At 40.5% G+C, this 16322-nt stretch overlaps 2 protein-coding genes across 6 annotated transcripts in view; one reads left to right on the top strand and one right to left on the bottom strand.

The window, feature by feature from the left end:
* Positions 1–5511, top strand: part of RNF13 (ring finger protein 13) — a 139062-nt gene extending 133551 nt beyond the window's left edge. Inside the window, exons 9-10 of one of the 3 annotated variants that reach the window (XM_029214043.1) lie at positions 3755–3835; positions 4109–5511. In XM_029214043.1, the coding sequence (XP_029069876.1) occupies positions 3755–3835; positions 4109–4473 (446 nt within the window). In that variant the 3' untranslated portion in view covers positions 4474–5511. The remainder of the gene's footprint in view (positions 1–3754; positions 3836–4108) is intronic. The other 2 variants (XM_029214042.1, XM_029214044.1) reach the window with 2 other exon arrangements.
* A 2812-nt stretch (positions 5512–8323) lies between these two features.
* PFN2 (profilin 2) lies at positions 8324–15115 on the bottom strand. Of its 3 annotated transcripts, XM_029214048.1 has the most exons (4): positions 14722–14947; positions 12362–12554; positions 9594–9685; positions 8331–8787 (listed from the first exon to the last, which is right to left on the bottom strand). In XM_029214048.1, the coding sequence occupies exons 1-4, from the start codon at positions 14851–14853 to the stop codon at positions 8611–8613; spliced, it is 594 nt and encodes a 197-aa protein (XP_029069881.1). In that variant the 5' UTR covers positions 14854–14947; the 3' UTR covers positions 8331–8610. The 3 variants fall into 3 exon arrangements, with proteins under 3 accessions (XP_029069879.1, XP_029069878.1, XP_029069881.1); XM_029214046.1 differs by having other exon boundaries at positions 8324–10007; positions 14722–15115; XM_029214045.1 differs by having other exon boundaries at positions 8324–9685; positions 14722–14955.
* Positions 15116–16322: the final 1207 nt, after the last annotated feature.

Below are 16322 nucleotides of genomic sequence, written 5' to 3'. Positions count from 1 at the left end.
TGAGTTTCCTGTACCAGCTAACGCATTTCTCCAAGCCTATAACCGTAAGGACTGGTTACCACATACCATGTTTCATGGCAGATGAAAAATCCTTATGTTTTCACTTAATAGTCCCCCAACTGAGTATTTAAGGTAGTCTCTGTGGGAGCTGTCTCCCTACCCCATTAGTATGTGAAGGAGCCAGATCCCTGAGATGTAAATGATAAAAAAGTGGGTTTTTATATTTGAAGTTTTAAGTTACCAGCTTTTTTCTTTTACAGCTTAATCATTGAGGTTTTCCAAGATAATATGTGTAGAAGGAGAACGATTTTTATTTCAGAGATTGAAAAAAGGAATATAACATTTTATAGCAGATTACAGAAAAATGGGGCCATATTTAATTTTTATAATTTTTTATTTCTTAAATCTATCTATGAAGACATGCCTAATTTTTATTACTACATTTAACTGCCTTTAACCTTAAAAGTAAATATTAGTTCCTTTGCTCAGGGTTTAAAAATAATCAGGGGGGCTTCCCTGGTGGCGCAGTGGTTGAGAGTCCGCCTGCCGATGCAGGGGACACGGGTTCGTGCCCTGGTCCGGGAAGATCCCACATGCCGCGGAGCGGCTGGACCCGTGAGCCATGGCCGCTGAGCCTGCGCGTCCGGAGCCTGTGCTCCGCAACGGGAGAGGCCACAACAGTGAGAGGCCCGCGTACCGGAAAAAAAAAAAAAATTGAATTAAGCTTTACATCCATTTGTATACACTATTACTAGATTATTTCAAAGTAGCTTATTTTTTTAATTGAGGTATATTTGATTTACAATATAATTTTCAGGTGTACAGTACAGTGACTCACACTTTTTAAAGGTTATACTCGATTTAAGTTACTATAAAATATTGGCTATATTCCCTGTGCTGTACAATATATCCTTGTAGCTTATTTATTTTATACCTAGTAGTGTGTACCTCTTAATCCTCTACCCCTATCTTCCCCTCTCCTTCCCTCTCCTCACTGGTAACCACTGGTTTGTTCTCTATATCCATGAGTCTGTTTCCTTTTTTGTTATATTTGTTTTAATTTTTTAGATTCTACGTATAAGTGATATCACACAGTGTTTGCCTTTCTCTTAGTTCACTAAGTATAATATCCTCCAAGTCCATCCATGTTGTTGCAAATGGCAAAATTTCATTCTTTATGACTGAGTAGTATTCCATCGTATATATGTACTGCATCTTCTTAATCCATTCATCTCTTGATGAACAGTTAGGTTGCTTCCATATCCTGGCTATTGTAAATAATGCTGCTATGAACATTGGGGTGCATATCTTTTTGAGTTAATGTTTTTGTTTTCTTTGGATATATACCCAGGACTGGAACTGCTAGATCATTTGGTAGTTCTATTTTTAGTTTTTGAGAAACCTCTGTACTGTTTTTCACAGTGGCTGCACCAACTGACATTCCCACCAACAGTGTAGGAGGGTTTTTTTCTCCACATCTTTGCCAACATTTGTTATTTGTGTTCTTTTTGATGATGGCCATTCTGACAGGTGTGAAGTGATAGCTAACTGTGGTTTTCATTTGCATTTCTCTGATGATTAGCGATGGTGAGCATCTTTTCATGTGCCTGTTGATCAACTGTATGTCTTCTTTGGAAAAATGTCTATTCAGGTCTTCTGCCCATTTTTTTAAATCGTGTTGTTTTTTTGATGCTGAGTTATATGAGTTGTTTATATATTTTGGATATCAACCCCTTATCACTCATAACACTTGCACATATTTTCTCCCATTCAGTAGTTGTCTTTTCGTTTTGTTCATTTTTGAAGTCTAGTTCCTTTTTCAAGTCATCTTTAGAAATAGTGATTTCTCTTTCTATACCTATTTTTATGTGCAATTTTTTGTCATAACATGGCTAAATGCAGGTGCACACCTGACTTTCATATAGTTTGTTCAAGACTGAAAGAAAGTGTGGCTGAAGCATGAGTGAAGCGGGGGGTAGGAGTGGTGTGCGATGAGATGGGCGATCTGTATTTCAGATCATATTCAGCTATATAAAGGCCGTGACAAGGAGCTCAGATTTTATTCTAAGTGAGATGGGGGACCATTTAAGTAGGACTGATGTGATGTGATTGAAGTTTTAAAAATACCACCCTGGCTGCTATGGAGAAAAACCATATGGGGCAGGAACAGAAGAGTAGGAACAGAGGAGGCTCCTAACAGTAATCCAGGCTACTGGACCAGCATAATTGAGGAAACAAGAGAAAAGGGGACAGATTGAGGATGTTTTACAGATAAAAGTTTACAGGACTTGGTGATGCTGAATGTAAACTCTTAAGGGAAAGAAGCATCAAGGACATGCCCAGGCCTGATAGTCAGTTCATGCTACTGCAGTGGCTGCCTTAAGTCTTGAGTGCTTCCTATTCTGATGGGTCGGTGCCTTTGCTGTATCTGACGACCCAAGGTTTTGGGGAAAAACGAGGGAGGAGCAGGTTTACAGGGGAATATTCAAGTTCTGTCCACTTACATATTATAACATTCCTAGATTGATGAGACTTAAGTGTCTTGATGAAAATTTTCTGAAACAGTATTCAAATAACAATAATATGAATAACGTTCCAGATAGAAGCATTTCCATATTGTTGCACATAACAGACATGAATCTCACCCTTCCTGCAGCTTCTGAACATCTGTCCACTAGTGAATTAGCTAAGTCTTTGTTTGGCAGGCACATTTTCTTTACCACTGCACCACCAGGGAAGTCCCTATTCTTTTCTTTTTTTGCATTATGTTCATCCAGCCTATCTATCCAGACAGTGCTTTATTTCTGACAAGCCTCCAATGTGGTTGCCCTGAGTGTGGGATAGGCAATGACTTTAACTGTCTTTTGTTTATAAAGGTGATCAGCTCAACAATAAGGAATTAAAAAGGCAGTGATATTAATAACAAACACCAGGGCTTCCCTGGTGGTGCAGTGGTTGAGAGTCCGCCTGCCAATGCAGGGGACACGGGTTCGTGCCCCGGTCAGGGAAGATCCCATATGCCGCGGAGCGGCTGGGCCCGTGAGCCATCCATGGCCGCTGAGCCTGCGCGTCCAGAGCCTGTGCTCCGCAACGGGAGCGGCCACAGCAGTGAGAGGTCCGCGTACCGAAAAAACAACAAAACAAAACAACACCGTTTAGTGAATACCTCTGTGCTTGGCCCTTTATCTCATTTTATCCTCACAATTCTGCAAGGTAGGTGGAATCTTTCTACCGATAAAACAACTGTATGTTAGAGGCTAAGTAACTTGCCAAGCACCACAAAACTCAAATGTTGGAAGAGATTTGAAGCTCAGTATATCTCATTCTAAACGTTTTTATTCACTAATATATATTTTTTAATTTGAGTATGTTCTAATATGCTTCCATTTTTACTTAAACGACTCAGAGACCTTAAGATACCTAAATAGTGAAATTTTGTCATCTTTGGCATATTTCCACACTAGCATCTGAATAGTTATGTAAAACTAATGAATTATTAAAATCTTTTGCAGAGGTAATCAAGGTAAACAAATATGACATCCATTTTTAATTTCTTATTGTAGGTAAAAGGTTAATTATTTAAAACTTCAGGTTCCTGAACTTGAACTTGAAGCAGCTCCCTGATCTGAGAGAAAACAAAGAGGTATCATTTGATAAATCAGAAGGCATTTAAAATAACTGACTGAGGAAGAACTTGAAAAGTTAAGAATACTCCTCTACATGTTTTAATTAGTTTTACTGTTTTCTGTCATAGGAGATGAGTATGATGTATGTGCCATTTGTTTGGATGAATATGAAGATGGAGACAAGCTCAGAATCCTTCCGTGTTCCCATGGTATGAATAATTACATACTGCTTTGAATTTCTGTATAGAGTAATTTATACTTAGGTTCAGTATTGGAGAGACAGGAGACAGTTATTAGCACACCATAAGCCAGGCCCTGTACTAATCAGTGATCTCATTAAGGGACGGAGCAGTTTATAAAAATTTACAAGCTCTTCTTCTCTTGTTCCTATGATACATATAGATCAGAACATGAATAAACATTAAAAATAATGTTCTCAACTACAGTATACTACCTAAAAGATGTATATTTTGCTTCAACAGCTTATCATTGCAAGTGTGTAGATCCTTGGCTAACTAAAACCAAAAAAACCTGTCCAGTCTGCAAGCAAAAAGTTGTTCCTTCTCAAGGCGATTCAGACTCTGACACAGATAGTAGTCAAGAAGAAAATGAAGTGTCAGAACATACCCCTTTACTCAGACCTTTGGCTTCTGTCAGCACCCAGTCATTTGGGGCTTTGTCGGAATCCCGCTCACATCAGAACATGACAGAATCTTCAGACTATGAGGAAGAGGACAATGAAGATACCGACAGTAGTGATGCAGAAAATGAAATCAATGAACAGAGTGTTGTGGTCCAACTGCAGCCTGATGGTGAACAGGATTACAACATGGCAAACACTGTTTGACCTTCAGAGGGTATTGGGTTATTTCCCTTTAAAATGTTTATTTAGGCATATAGTGTTTTTGCTCCCTTCAGAGATTTCTGTAGAAATAACTTATTTTTTAGTATTCTACAGGTTAATCAAATTACTGAAACAGGTTTTTTTGATCTGGTATTTATCTGCAGGAGCGTATGTACTTCGTTTCACTAATAACTAATATAGACTGGTGCTGTAACTCAAGCATCAAATCAACTCTTCTTTTGGAATGAAATATAGCCAAAACATTAAAAAAAATATTCCTCACTATAGCTTACAGTTAAAACCTAGATCACAGTATGCAACTGTTTCATGTTTTTACACACAAGGTCAGTGCTGTGGCCACCTAGCATGAGCTAAGCCAACTCCCATCTCCATAGAGTTACCTGAAGCTGTTGAGCTGGAATATGCTTGTTCTGGCGTTTCTGCCGTCATTAAGTGAGAGGCGACAAGGTAAGTTAGCATTTTTCTTCCTATCAATCAGCACCACGGAGACTCAAAGCTGTCTTTTTCCTATTGCCAAGTAGTCTTATCCTGATAGGAACAGTCTGTACTAGGGCAGATTGCAAAAGTTTTTTTTTTTTTTTTTTTAAGGTTTTTAATACTATAGTGTTATGTATGAACTTGACTTATTGGCTAATGCCTCTGGACTTTACTTACTGAATTTCAGTATCCTTAGAGATTTTGTGTTGTTGTGATCAAAGGAAAAAGAAAATGCTGTATAAAAATACCAGACTTCAGTAACTGTTAATACTCAGATCATATACCTCTTAATAAAGAGCATCTTATGCTAATTAGCCCTGCTAAACTATGTACAGAGGAAATTGTTCAAGTATTGGATTTGCAAATATTGCTTAATTTTAACAGAATGATGTACTTAAACAATGTATTATGAAAAGCTAAATTATACATTATTGTAACTATGTAGAAAATATAGACTTATGTATAATCAAAATGTTAAGAATTTTTATATGGCCTTGTATGAAGGGAGTTTGAATGTTAATAAACACGTTTTCCACTTTAAGAACTGGCAAATATTTGTTCTGCTGTAGTATTACCTACATTAACCGTATTTATATGCACAGCACTTTTTAACGGTATAATGATTAAGGTAATTTAGGTTAGATAAATGCACATCACCTTAGAATTTTATACAAAGGAACTGCTCACAAGCAATTAGGTAATCCCCCCAAAAGTTAAAACTGCAGCCAAAATCATTCCAACAATAGTGTGTATTACGGTACCTTCTTGCAATGATACATCCCTTACAGTAGACTGCTGTACCGCCTCGAAAAGGTAAACATCTAGATGTATTTGTATTGACGTGGGAAACTGACTGATTGATAGTGAACAAAAGCATATTCGAGAATAGTTAAGTATACTAGTTATATTAGCCTTTTGTTGTAAAAAGAAAATTTTTAATCAATTTTTAAAAAGTGTAACACTGGGGCAATTTCTCTTTTTGAACTTTTTTTTTAAAATTCTTATAAGCAACAACAAAAAATGAGTTATTTCCACTTAGGAAAATCAAAAGTTGAATTCTTCATCATACTCCCACGCCCACGCTGCTCCACAGAAATAAAAACACGCCTGAGAAATAGAGTTTTAGTTTACTATGGTAGTTAAGCCAAAGCTATGGAATTTGACACTTGTATGATCCTAACTTTTCTAAACCTGTTTGGTCGTTTGTGTTAATTTCATTTATCCTGAAGTAGGGTGTCAGGACAAAACACTGAGCTCAGTGCCTGGCACATAAATATAAGTAATAGTTTTTATAATTATTAAAGTAAATAATAAAAACATCATACTATTTTTTTTTTAAGAGGGAAAAAGTTAAAAGTCAGTGTAACGTGTATCAGATGTTCTGTTCCCTCACTCTTTAATCCACAGTTCAAATCAAGGACTTGGTTCCTTCAAATTTAGGTTACGAGTTTTTCTGAGGCAAAAATAATTTTTTTTTTTGAAACTCCAAACTCTTAGTTGTTAAAAATATATATACTTAACAATACTGTCTAGGACTGTTACTAGTTATCTTAATAGTCATTTGAAATCTCTTATAATTTCTCTGGTATAACTATACAGCTTTTTTAATAAGATGTTGAATAAAATTAAAATCCCACTTCTATTAAAAAATATATTCCTAATTTAAAAATTTTCAGATTTTAGAAGTATAGTCACCTGGAAACTTACCTGAGAGAGAAGTTTATATTTTGCCTTCAGAAATGCATATGTAAAATACACTGTATACTGCATACATTTATCCTATTATATAAAATTCATTGGTGAGCATTTTCTTATGTAATTCTTTAATGACTATTTTATCTTTTGGACATACATTTATTCGACCCATAACCCTGCAAGTTAAATCTTGTAGTTTTCCAAGTTTAGTTATTCTAAGTAATGCTGTGGTAGTGACATTCTGCTATATGAATTTATATAGCTCCACTTCCTTAGGTTAAATTCCTAGAACTAAATACACAAAGCAAAGACGCATGTATATATTTTCGTAAGTATCCTTCAAGTGAAATTGTGGGAAGGGGGCCAATGACTAGTTTCATTATTTTAATGATACAGTTGCCCTCTACCATCTTCTACTCCCCTACCCACACCTCCAGCATTATACACAGTCCCCTCACCTACTTACTATAGGTTCATTCAGTAAGGGTTTCACAAGTGTGGTCACTGCTTTCTAATTAGTTACCCTACCGGTTCTTTACAACTAAAGTATAAATGTATATATTACCATAAAATCATACATCATCACAACCCAACCACCAGATTTTCATTTGACCCACCTCCTGTTCCTAACAAGGATCTTGTAACAGGTCAAGAAGTTTTATTGTTGTTTTACAATTCTAAGGTATGCCCAGCTGTCAAAGTAGCCCCAAATCCATATCTTCCATATCTTTACATCCCTGTATGGACAATCAAATTCAGAATTGACAACACTGTCAAAGAAAAAAAATTTAATTATGCACAGTATATTTTAAGTAAGGCAGAGAGATTAACTCCCATTCCCTAACCCACCCTTTCCCAAAGGGGTAGCGTACAGTTCACTTAAAATGGATCAAGGCCGACCTACTGATTGTTTCTAAAGGGACTTCTGGAATCTTCATCTCCAGGGTAGAAATCCAGAGCCCAGAATCTGCATTATAACCAGCTCCCCCAGTTTTGCTTAGACCCACCAACTTTTGAACTTGGAGCTTCTGCTTGACAGTTTGTGATAATCATTTATCTGAATAGTATTAAACATATTTACTAAATTTCAGTACATCTCAGGGACCTTACAACATCTGGGATTAAACTATTACCTAGTCATAGTTAACATGTCACTCCAAAGACAGAAACGGCAAGACATCCCAATTATCTTTTATGCTTTTTAAGGAATGTCTTCCCTTATGTGAGAGTCCCAGCTGGCTGACTTCGGCCTGCCAACATAGCCTCCAAATTGAAAGAAGTCATATGACAGTTCAACACAGAAGAATCCACAATGCAGAAACGCTTCTTGGTATTGGGCCCCTTACTGCTCCATTAGATTTCACATCAAGAGACCAGCAACAAGACAAAAATATTTAATTTCTAGTGGTTAAGTCAATTTTTGCCTCATAAGCCTGAAAATGAGCCTGAAATAACTACAGGCCATTTTTAATAAAGCAAAGCCTACTGAAAATAAATTCCCAGGCACTCATTTTATGATAAATACTAAAGGAAATGGAGTAGGCCATCAGCTGAATTTTTTTTTAAATTTTATGCTTGTAGCAGAGTATATTCCCATTGTATCAAAAATCAACTGTAACAGTAAGCTAACAATTTATATAAACAACAGGAGTCTAGAATATTTGGTTGGAATAAATTTATTTCATCTGTCTGTAAACAAGGTGTTTAATAGTTATGGCATTTTTTTAAATGCATATTAAATCAGATGAGTTAGACTGTATCCCAGATGTAACAAAGTGCAGGGAAAGAAATGGACAAATCAGCAACAAGATTTGTTTTTAAATCTGTACATTATCCACAAGGCCCAAACAATAGAAGCAAATACTAGAATGTCCCTAAAGTAGTGCCATTCGAAAGAAACCTTTAAGAGGTCATTTAAAATCCATCTCACAATAGCAACAGTTCATTTTAACAATAGTATGGCACAGAATACATATGAAAAAAATTCATCACAAGACAGCCAAGTCCACAATAATGCAACTTCATATAAAAACTCAAGCTGCAAATAAAAATTGGTCCTATGAAGAACAAACTGGACACACTCCAGATGGTTATGTTGGGATACCAGATGTCCATAATGGCAGCCTTTTACAATTTTACTAAAGAGTAGAGCTGGTGTGCAAAGAAAAAGACAGGAACAAAAATGTGAGCTATTGCAATGATGGAATGTCCCTGGGGATTCAATCAGTATGGTTACTGTAAGGTCATGGGAGGAAGTGCCTTTGCTCTTGTTTTGCAGTTGCACTTGTCATTATGTCCTGTAGACACTATGAAAAAAGATTTGTCTTTACTCAAGTGCAACAGCAATACTAAAAGCAAACTACTGCAGCTCTCAATAGCTCATCAACAAAAGGAATATTAATTGGTTAAATAAACCAGGCACTGCATAAAAGAAGGTGGAAGCAAACCAAATACCTATGTGCGAAGGGAGGGGGTGGGAAAAGAGGAGTGAAGGAAAGACGCATGCACTTTTTCCTCCCAATCATGCGCTACAAAAGGAAGACTAAATGAGCTAAGTAAATGCTCAAAGTGCTGAAAGACACTGATCAAATTAGAGATTGTACAACCGGCACCTTGCTTAATATTAACTTATTTTAGTAATCAATATCCCATTAATTGCTAAGACAAAGTGATGCCCAACTTGCAATGCCCCCTCCCCCCAAATTTCAAGGTATCATGCAAATCATTACTGTGCTGCAATTATGTTGCCAGATAAGGTTGGTTACATACAGTGGTTAACATACAAATGATCCATTGGGCAAAAAGGAATCGTGACATTAGAAAATAGGTAAAGAAAAATTAGCTACCATCTATAGTCTGGTAGCACTGTGACCATAATTGGGGTGGTGATGAAGACAGTTGCTAGGTAGATGGGGAGAGGCTGCTTACACATCAGACCTCCTCAGGTATAAAGCGAGTTCATATGCTTTCTTGTTAAGTGTGCCTCCGTGGACACCTTCCTTTCCCATGACTATAACCAATGCTGGAGTACACAAGGAAACAAAACAAAAGTGAACAGAATTATTTAAGGGGGGGAGGGCAGAAAGAAAGACACCTTTCCCCACCAACAGAGGGATACAAAGGAGACACAGGTTCATACCCCATCACCCTGCATTGCTAATAAAATTTCCAGAATTAAGACTCAAGCTTACAGCTAGGAAAGTTTAAGAGCAATTTTTCCCTAATACTTAACAGTCTGCCTAGCAGCTAGAACCCAGAGTCTCTCAAGTATTTTGCCATTGAGTATGCCTTCTTATTCAATCCGCCTCCATGGACCCCTTCTTTTCCCATTACAAAGACCAAGACTGAAAGAGAAAGAAGAAAAGTGTTTCAAAAGAAGTGTTAATCAAGAGAGTCCCATAAGTTTTAGCAGACAGAACCCCATTAGTAAGTTACATTAAGTTAGTTTTCCATGAACAACGAAGCACTGAAGTCAGCCAGGTCTCCAAAAAGGAGAACTTTCAAACTAGTAATGTGCTGAAAACATTTTGACTATTAACTGTATCTTGGAAGTCCAATCAGTGCAGCTGCAATGCTCTATAAAAATATCTTTACACTAGCTAGGGAAAAAGAAGTGTGATCATTTATCTTTTTTAATTTTTATTTTATATTGGAGTATAGTTGACTTACAGTGTTGTTTTAGTTTCAGGTGTACAGCAAATGATTCAGTTATACATATAGATACACCTATTCTTTTGCAGATTCTTTTTCCTTTTAGGTTATTATACTGAGTAGAGTTCCCTGTGATACAGTAGGTCCTTGTTGATTATTTATTTTCTATATAGCAGTGTGTATCTCTCAATCCCAAACTCTTAATTTATCCCTCCCCCACCACCTTTCCCCTTTGGTAACCATAAGTTTGTTTTCTAAGTCTGTGAGTCTGCTTGTTTAAATAAGTCCTTTATATCATATTTTTTAGATTCCACATATAAGTGATATCATGTGATATTTTTCTTTTTCTTACTCCACTTAGTATGATAATCTTTAGGTCCATCCATGTTGCTGCAAATGGCATTATTTCATTCCTTTTAATGGACATTTATCTTTTATATAGGGCAAAAAACTTCTGATTAGTCTGACAAATACATATTAAACTGGCCCCCAAAAAATAAACTAAAGAAAAAATTAGGTAATTATTTACTTATAAAATTCTCCCCAAATTTAACTGCTTGATTAAGTACCAACTATTAAGTCTTACCAGTGGGGCTAAATGTATCTATTATTTCCAGAGGAAAACCAAGACCGAATTTTAAATAGCATTTTCAGTGTCATTCATAAAAGGACAAATTAAAAGTACCAAAGGCCTGTGCTTACTATATCCTCTCTGTGTTAGCTTTGTTTTTAATTGAGTCTAAACTCCTAAAATAGATTTACTATTTCCAAAAACAGGTTCTTCTGTGATGCAGTTCAAAGGTCTATCGTGAAAATATTAACATATGTACATATGTCAGATGTTATATTCACTGCCACTAGATGTCAGTAGTGCTGTATGGTATGAAAACATTCTTATTTTTACGTCACATGGTTGATGCTTTTTAATATATTTATCTGAGCTCAGGTAATGTTTTAGAGATTTGTCTACTATTTCACAGTCATCTAATTTTCCTATAGAGAAATACTCATAAGCATCAACTCACATCAGAACAAGAGTAACCTTTAGGACAGTCACAGGGAGTTGGTAGGACCACTGCAGTAAATTATGGCTCAGAGTAGCTTCAAGTTTCTTCCCATGGTAGATGTGGTCTTAAAATTAGATGTGCCAAGTCTGCTATATGAGGCTACATAAGCCCTCTTTATTTACAAAACATTTACACAGGTTAACACATTTAAATGTATCTGTAAATCAACTAGACGTCATAATAAACCTCAGTTTTAAAAGTTGCTTTCAAAAAAGTAGTGAGACTTATTTAGTACAGTAAGAATTTCTGCAATGTTGACAATAGTCAGGAAACATCAGAATTTCTGGACCAGTATATAAATGAAATATAATTTCCTACTTTTCGAATAAATCAGACACACTTAAGTCTTTGAAAATATTTTAGTAAGTGGAAAACTTACTTCAAAACCCTCATTCTAATTATTTCTCTCTTCCCCAGCAATGTTTCTAATAGAAATATGAGCCAATATTAACTCTTCCTTTTTTATGCTGAATAGTGAATGACTAAAATGTGAGCAAGAAAGGAAGAGATCCAAAGGTCAAAGACCCAAAGGGACTAAAGTAACCAATTTGAATGATTTAACAATCTGAATAACTAACAGTTGAAGAGACAAATTGATTTTTTTTAACTTTTTATTTTATATTGGAGTAGTATAGTTGATTAACAATGTTGTGTTAGTTTCAGGTGTACAGCAAAGTGATTCAGTTATCCATATAGAAGAGGCAAATTTAGATGTTGAGTTTACTAAAGTTGAAACTGAAAAGATGATATGAACATTCTATTTGAGAAGAAAGTCAGGATCTCAGAGGTTAGGTTGTGTATGCAGCTGCTGTAGAGGAAGTAAATCTACAGCAGTGCCTCCTTCAGTGCTGAGCAGTTCACAAAAACCACCTTAAGAGCCATTATGGACTCTTTTAACACTTTATTCAAAATGTTAAAGAGATTGCTTAATCACTTGTAACGTGGCATGCAACTTTCAACCAAAAGTGTGCCTTGCTTACCTCTACCAGCTCTGCCGACGGCAACGTTGTATGTTGGCTCCCCACCTTGACTCTTTGTCCGGATGTCCATTGTGCAGTCACCATCCACGTATAGGCTATCTCTGATCACTGAGCACTTCTTTGCGCCAAGAGTCAAACCACTGGTAAAGAAACCTTCCCGGTCTTTTCCTACAATCATATCTATTTCTACTGGCTGTCCCCCCACCCAGCCCCCAACCAAAAAAAAAAAAAAAAAAAAAGGAAAAGAAAAAGAGAGAAAAGAAAAAAGTTGTAGTTAATTCCTTGCCTTGGTATAACAGCAAAGACTGCCAAGTTTGTACTACCACTACAAGACATCCACGTTTCAACAATGTAAAATCAAGTTTGTCTTTTCTAAAAAATTACTTAATCCTACATGGTGACATGTTTTATGTCAGTTAATTAGATTTCACAGTTAAGAGTGTAGTCTGGTAACTAAAACCAGTCTCCGCAAAGAATCTCTAGTTGTTAGTTGACACTAGATAAACTGCAAACTTAAGAGTTATTTATAAACTGTTTCAAATCAGGTGGTACCTGAAGTACTTACGTAATGGTAAAGATTCACCTAAAAACTTTCAACAAAAGCTCATCTATCATAATCAGTCACGTTACAGTCATGTAGCGTCAAATTTAAAGTTGTTTGAAAGTCTCCTAAAATAACGCCCATGCTTGGCAGACCTGTTCACTTCTACTCGCTTCAAACAGCTTGTAATATCCCCCATAGTATTAATATGAACTTCAAGCCCTAGACTTCAGCGCATCCCCAAATTCATATTTCCCTCCTCTCTATTATTCTAGCCGCTTACTCCTTTTTCTCTGCAACTTCCCTTACCCTACCACCTCAGTAATCAGTTTTCTTTCTGGGCAAACGCAAAGAGGATTCTGTCCGCAGCACTGCAGTAGGCAACGGTAAAAGAACAGAGAAAATGGAGGGAGACTGGGAAAGAAACTGAGGTAGCGACCAGAACCGGAAAGGAGAAAACGTGCATTCTAACATTCCATGAATAAGAAGGAAGGCGTCGCCCCCATCAGAACTGCAGAGTCATAGCAGGCCCCAGCCATTTCCAAGCACACTCCTGCAATCTTCCCGGCCAGACAGCGGGAACTCACACACAAAGACAAGAGGACCGCAGAAAAAAAGTTGATCACCAGATGCCAATTCTCTAAGAATTGTAGCCCACTGCGGTAATAGGAAACCTGAAAGTACTTGTATCAAGGACTGAGTTCTACACTGCTAGATCTTAAACCATGTTAAGCAGTACAAGAATAATTAGTAGCACCCATAATAGGGGGCCTGGATTTGGGCGTTTGATAGGAAGGGGGCGTGAAGCTTAAGAAATTAAGAGAATGGTCCTGTATTTGATATAATCGTCACAATTTTAGAAAAAGCCTTGTTTAGAAAGAGGCAAAACAATAAAGCAGCACTGGACGCTTAGTGACAATTATCCCCCAGACATGTGGCAACCGAGTCAAACCACCAAGTCACAAAAAAATCAGGCACCGTGAAGCATAAATCTGCATTAGTGCCTTTACTACTATTACTAAAGAGGGAGGGACTTGGAGAACTTAAGTGTCCCCTTGGTCTTCGCAGATTACTAAAAGCCCCTTTAAGCACCCCCTTTTTTAGAGCTATGTTGCGTAACTGGGGATAACGGTGTATCGATGAATCTCCATAGGAGGAGGAGAGAAATCAATGGCAGTTCGCCATCTTGGAGAATTAAAAAAAAAAATTCTATGGAGCCTGAGCTGTAGTCGAGATTCACGAATCCACCTACGTTGTCGGTGTATATTTCTCGCAAGCCTCGGAGGCCTGGACACCGGCAAACCTCCGCCAAGTCGCCGCGAGGATCCCGGGGGCCGGGCAACCGCCGCCTCTCACAGCCCGCGGCGCGGGCGGCGCGCTGTCCCCGGAGCGAGGGGAGGCCCGGCCGCCGGAGGACCCCCGCCCGGGCCCAGCGCGCCCCGGCCCGGCCCCTCCGGTCCCCGCTTCCACCCCGGGACGTACAAAGCGAGCCTCAGGGCTTCCAGGGGACCCAGGAGGACCGAACAAGGGGAAAAGGGCCCCCACCCCCGAGCCGGCGAGTGCCCCCTCCCCCAGCCTCACCCGGACAGGCACTGGGAACGCCGGGGAGCCGGGCCGCCGCCCCCGCCAGTCAGCGCAGCCCCGCAGAGGGGGCGTCCCCGGGCCTCCGGCTCTCCGCCCGCCCGGCAGCCGCATCCTTGGCGCCGGCCGCCCCGCACACCTGCCGGCGCGGCCCTCTCGGTGGCCCGGCTCCGCGCGGCGGCGCCCCCACGGCCGGCCCCGCTCGGGTTCGGGTCCCCGGGCCACCGCCGGTTCTCACCGTAATGCTCTGGAAGACGCCCCCGGCTGTGGCTGCCCATACGTATTTGGCGTCGCAGTAGCCGACAATGGCGGCCTCCTGGCAGCAGCCATCGCACATCAGGTTATCCACGTAGCTCTGCCAACCGGCCATCTTCGAGCCCTTCGCACTGCAGCGGGGACGGCGAGGAGCAGCAGGCGCAGCGGCGGCGGCGGCGGCGGCGGCGGTCGCGGGCGGCGGCGGCGCGGGTGGAGGCGGGGCGGGGGCGGGGAGGAGGCGGCTCTGCGCAGGCACCGACCGCCCCCCTCCCCGAGGAGCTGCGGAGGGAGGACGCTGGGACGGTGGTGAGGGACAAGCTGCGGGGCACGCCCGGGCCGGCCGCCCTCCCGCCCGCAACCGCGGGACTGACTAACCAACGGCGGGAGGCTGCGGAGCTGCTGTGCCACCGACTACAGCGGCGACTGCTCCTTACCGCGGTTTCCGCAGCTCTCCGCCGTTTCGGCGGGGCGTGCGCGAGCGCGTGCGTGCGATCCTTCCGCGGCGCGCCGACTCGGAGGGTCCCGGCGAGGGAGAGGGAGACTGAGCGGGAGGGGCGCGGAGGGATACGGGCCGGGCAATCACAGCCGCCACGTGCGGACAGCTAGACCCGGGCGCGGCGGCGTCGCTGTGGGTGGCTGAGTTTCGGACCCCGGGCCTGCAGAGAGGGCGTCTCTCTCGTCGGACTCCGCACCCCAGGGACGGCGGCTTGTGGGAAGCCTCGGAGTCCCTGCGTCCGGGCTGTGAAACGCCTCTGTTCTGCGTCCGGTGGCTCGGGATGCGGAATCTTGCGCCTAGGTGTCGGATTGCAGAGTTGCCCTGGTGACGGGGATGCGGAGCGTTTACTCCTCTTTGTGGTGGGGGCGGGCTGGTAGCAGGGTCGCCCACTCTCATCTTAAGCGTCCCCAGTGGGACCCTCTTCCCTGGACCCCTCTGCCTCTTGGCCACAAAGGCTACCGAGCGGGCGCGCTCCGACAACCTGAAATCAGAGCTGGCGTTCGTGGCTTTAAGGAACATTTCTGAGCTTTGCCGATCTTTCATTATTGTTTCATTTGGGTACCACGGGCCTCTCATTGTGTTGATTCTTTGACAGGAAGAACCCCTCTTCCCCTTAAGGTTGCTTACGTGTGGCTAAATTGCTCGTAAATTGCGAACAAAACAGATAGCAACCTATGTAAAATTATTGGTTGGTAACTGGGAAAGTTACTGGTGGGTCGAAGAAGTCGCTGAATATATAAAGAATTTTAAAATCTAAGAGTTCACTGTATGAACATGGTAATATTTCTGCTCTCGAAGGGTGAAATAATTTCAGGACCCAGATCTCAGAATGGCTTGTATTTACAAGTTAAACCATGGGTGGAGTCCCTGTGAATCTTGAGTGTTCTTTAGTAACCTCTGGGCGTTATGACTAGACCGGGAATTAGGAGACGTCCAACACTTTCAAGTGAACAAAACGATCTGTCAGTCAAGGGAAGAGAGCGTCTCAAAACGTTGAAAAGTTGATTTTCAACTTTAAAGTTACTGTGTAAGGTCACAATTTGTGACAGGAGGATTACACAGAAGTAGCTCAGGAAAGAAGACAAAGA

The sequence above is a fragment of the Monodon monoceros genome, unplaced genomic scaffold, assembly GCF_005190385.1.
Source record: "Monodon monoceros isolate NGI ecotype Baffin Bay Population unplaced genomic scaffold, NGI_Narwhal_1 Super_Scaffold_11, whole genome shotgun sequence".
NCBI classification, from domain to species: Eukaryota; Metazoa; Chordata; class Mammalia; order Artiodactyla; family Monodontidae; genus Monodon; species Monodon monoceros.
Note: the sequence above shows the minus strand (reverse complement) of the source record. Positions and strands in the feature narration are given on the sequence as shown.

Coding starts and splice junctions, on each gene's coding strand:
- PFN2 (XM_029214048.1), bottom strand. CDS start 14,853: ATGGCCGGTTGGCAGAGCTACGTGGATAACCTGATGTGCGATGGCTGC. Junction 12,555..14,721: donor GCGTCTTCCAGAGCATTACG/GTGAGAACCGGC, acceptor GTGGGGGGACAG/CCAGTAGAAATAGATATGAT. Junction 9,686..12,361: donor CGTCGGCAGAGCTGGTAGAG/GTAAGCAAGGCA, acceptor TGTGTACTCCAG/CATTGGTTATAGTCATGGGA.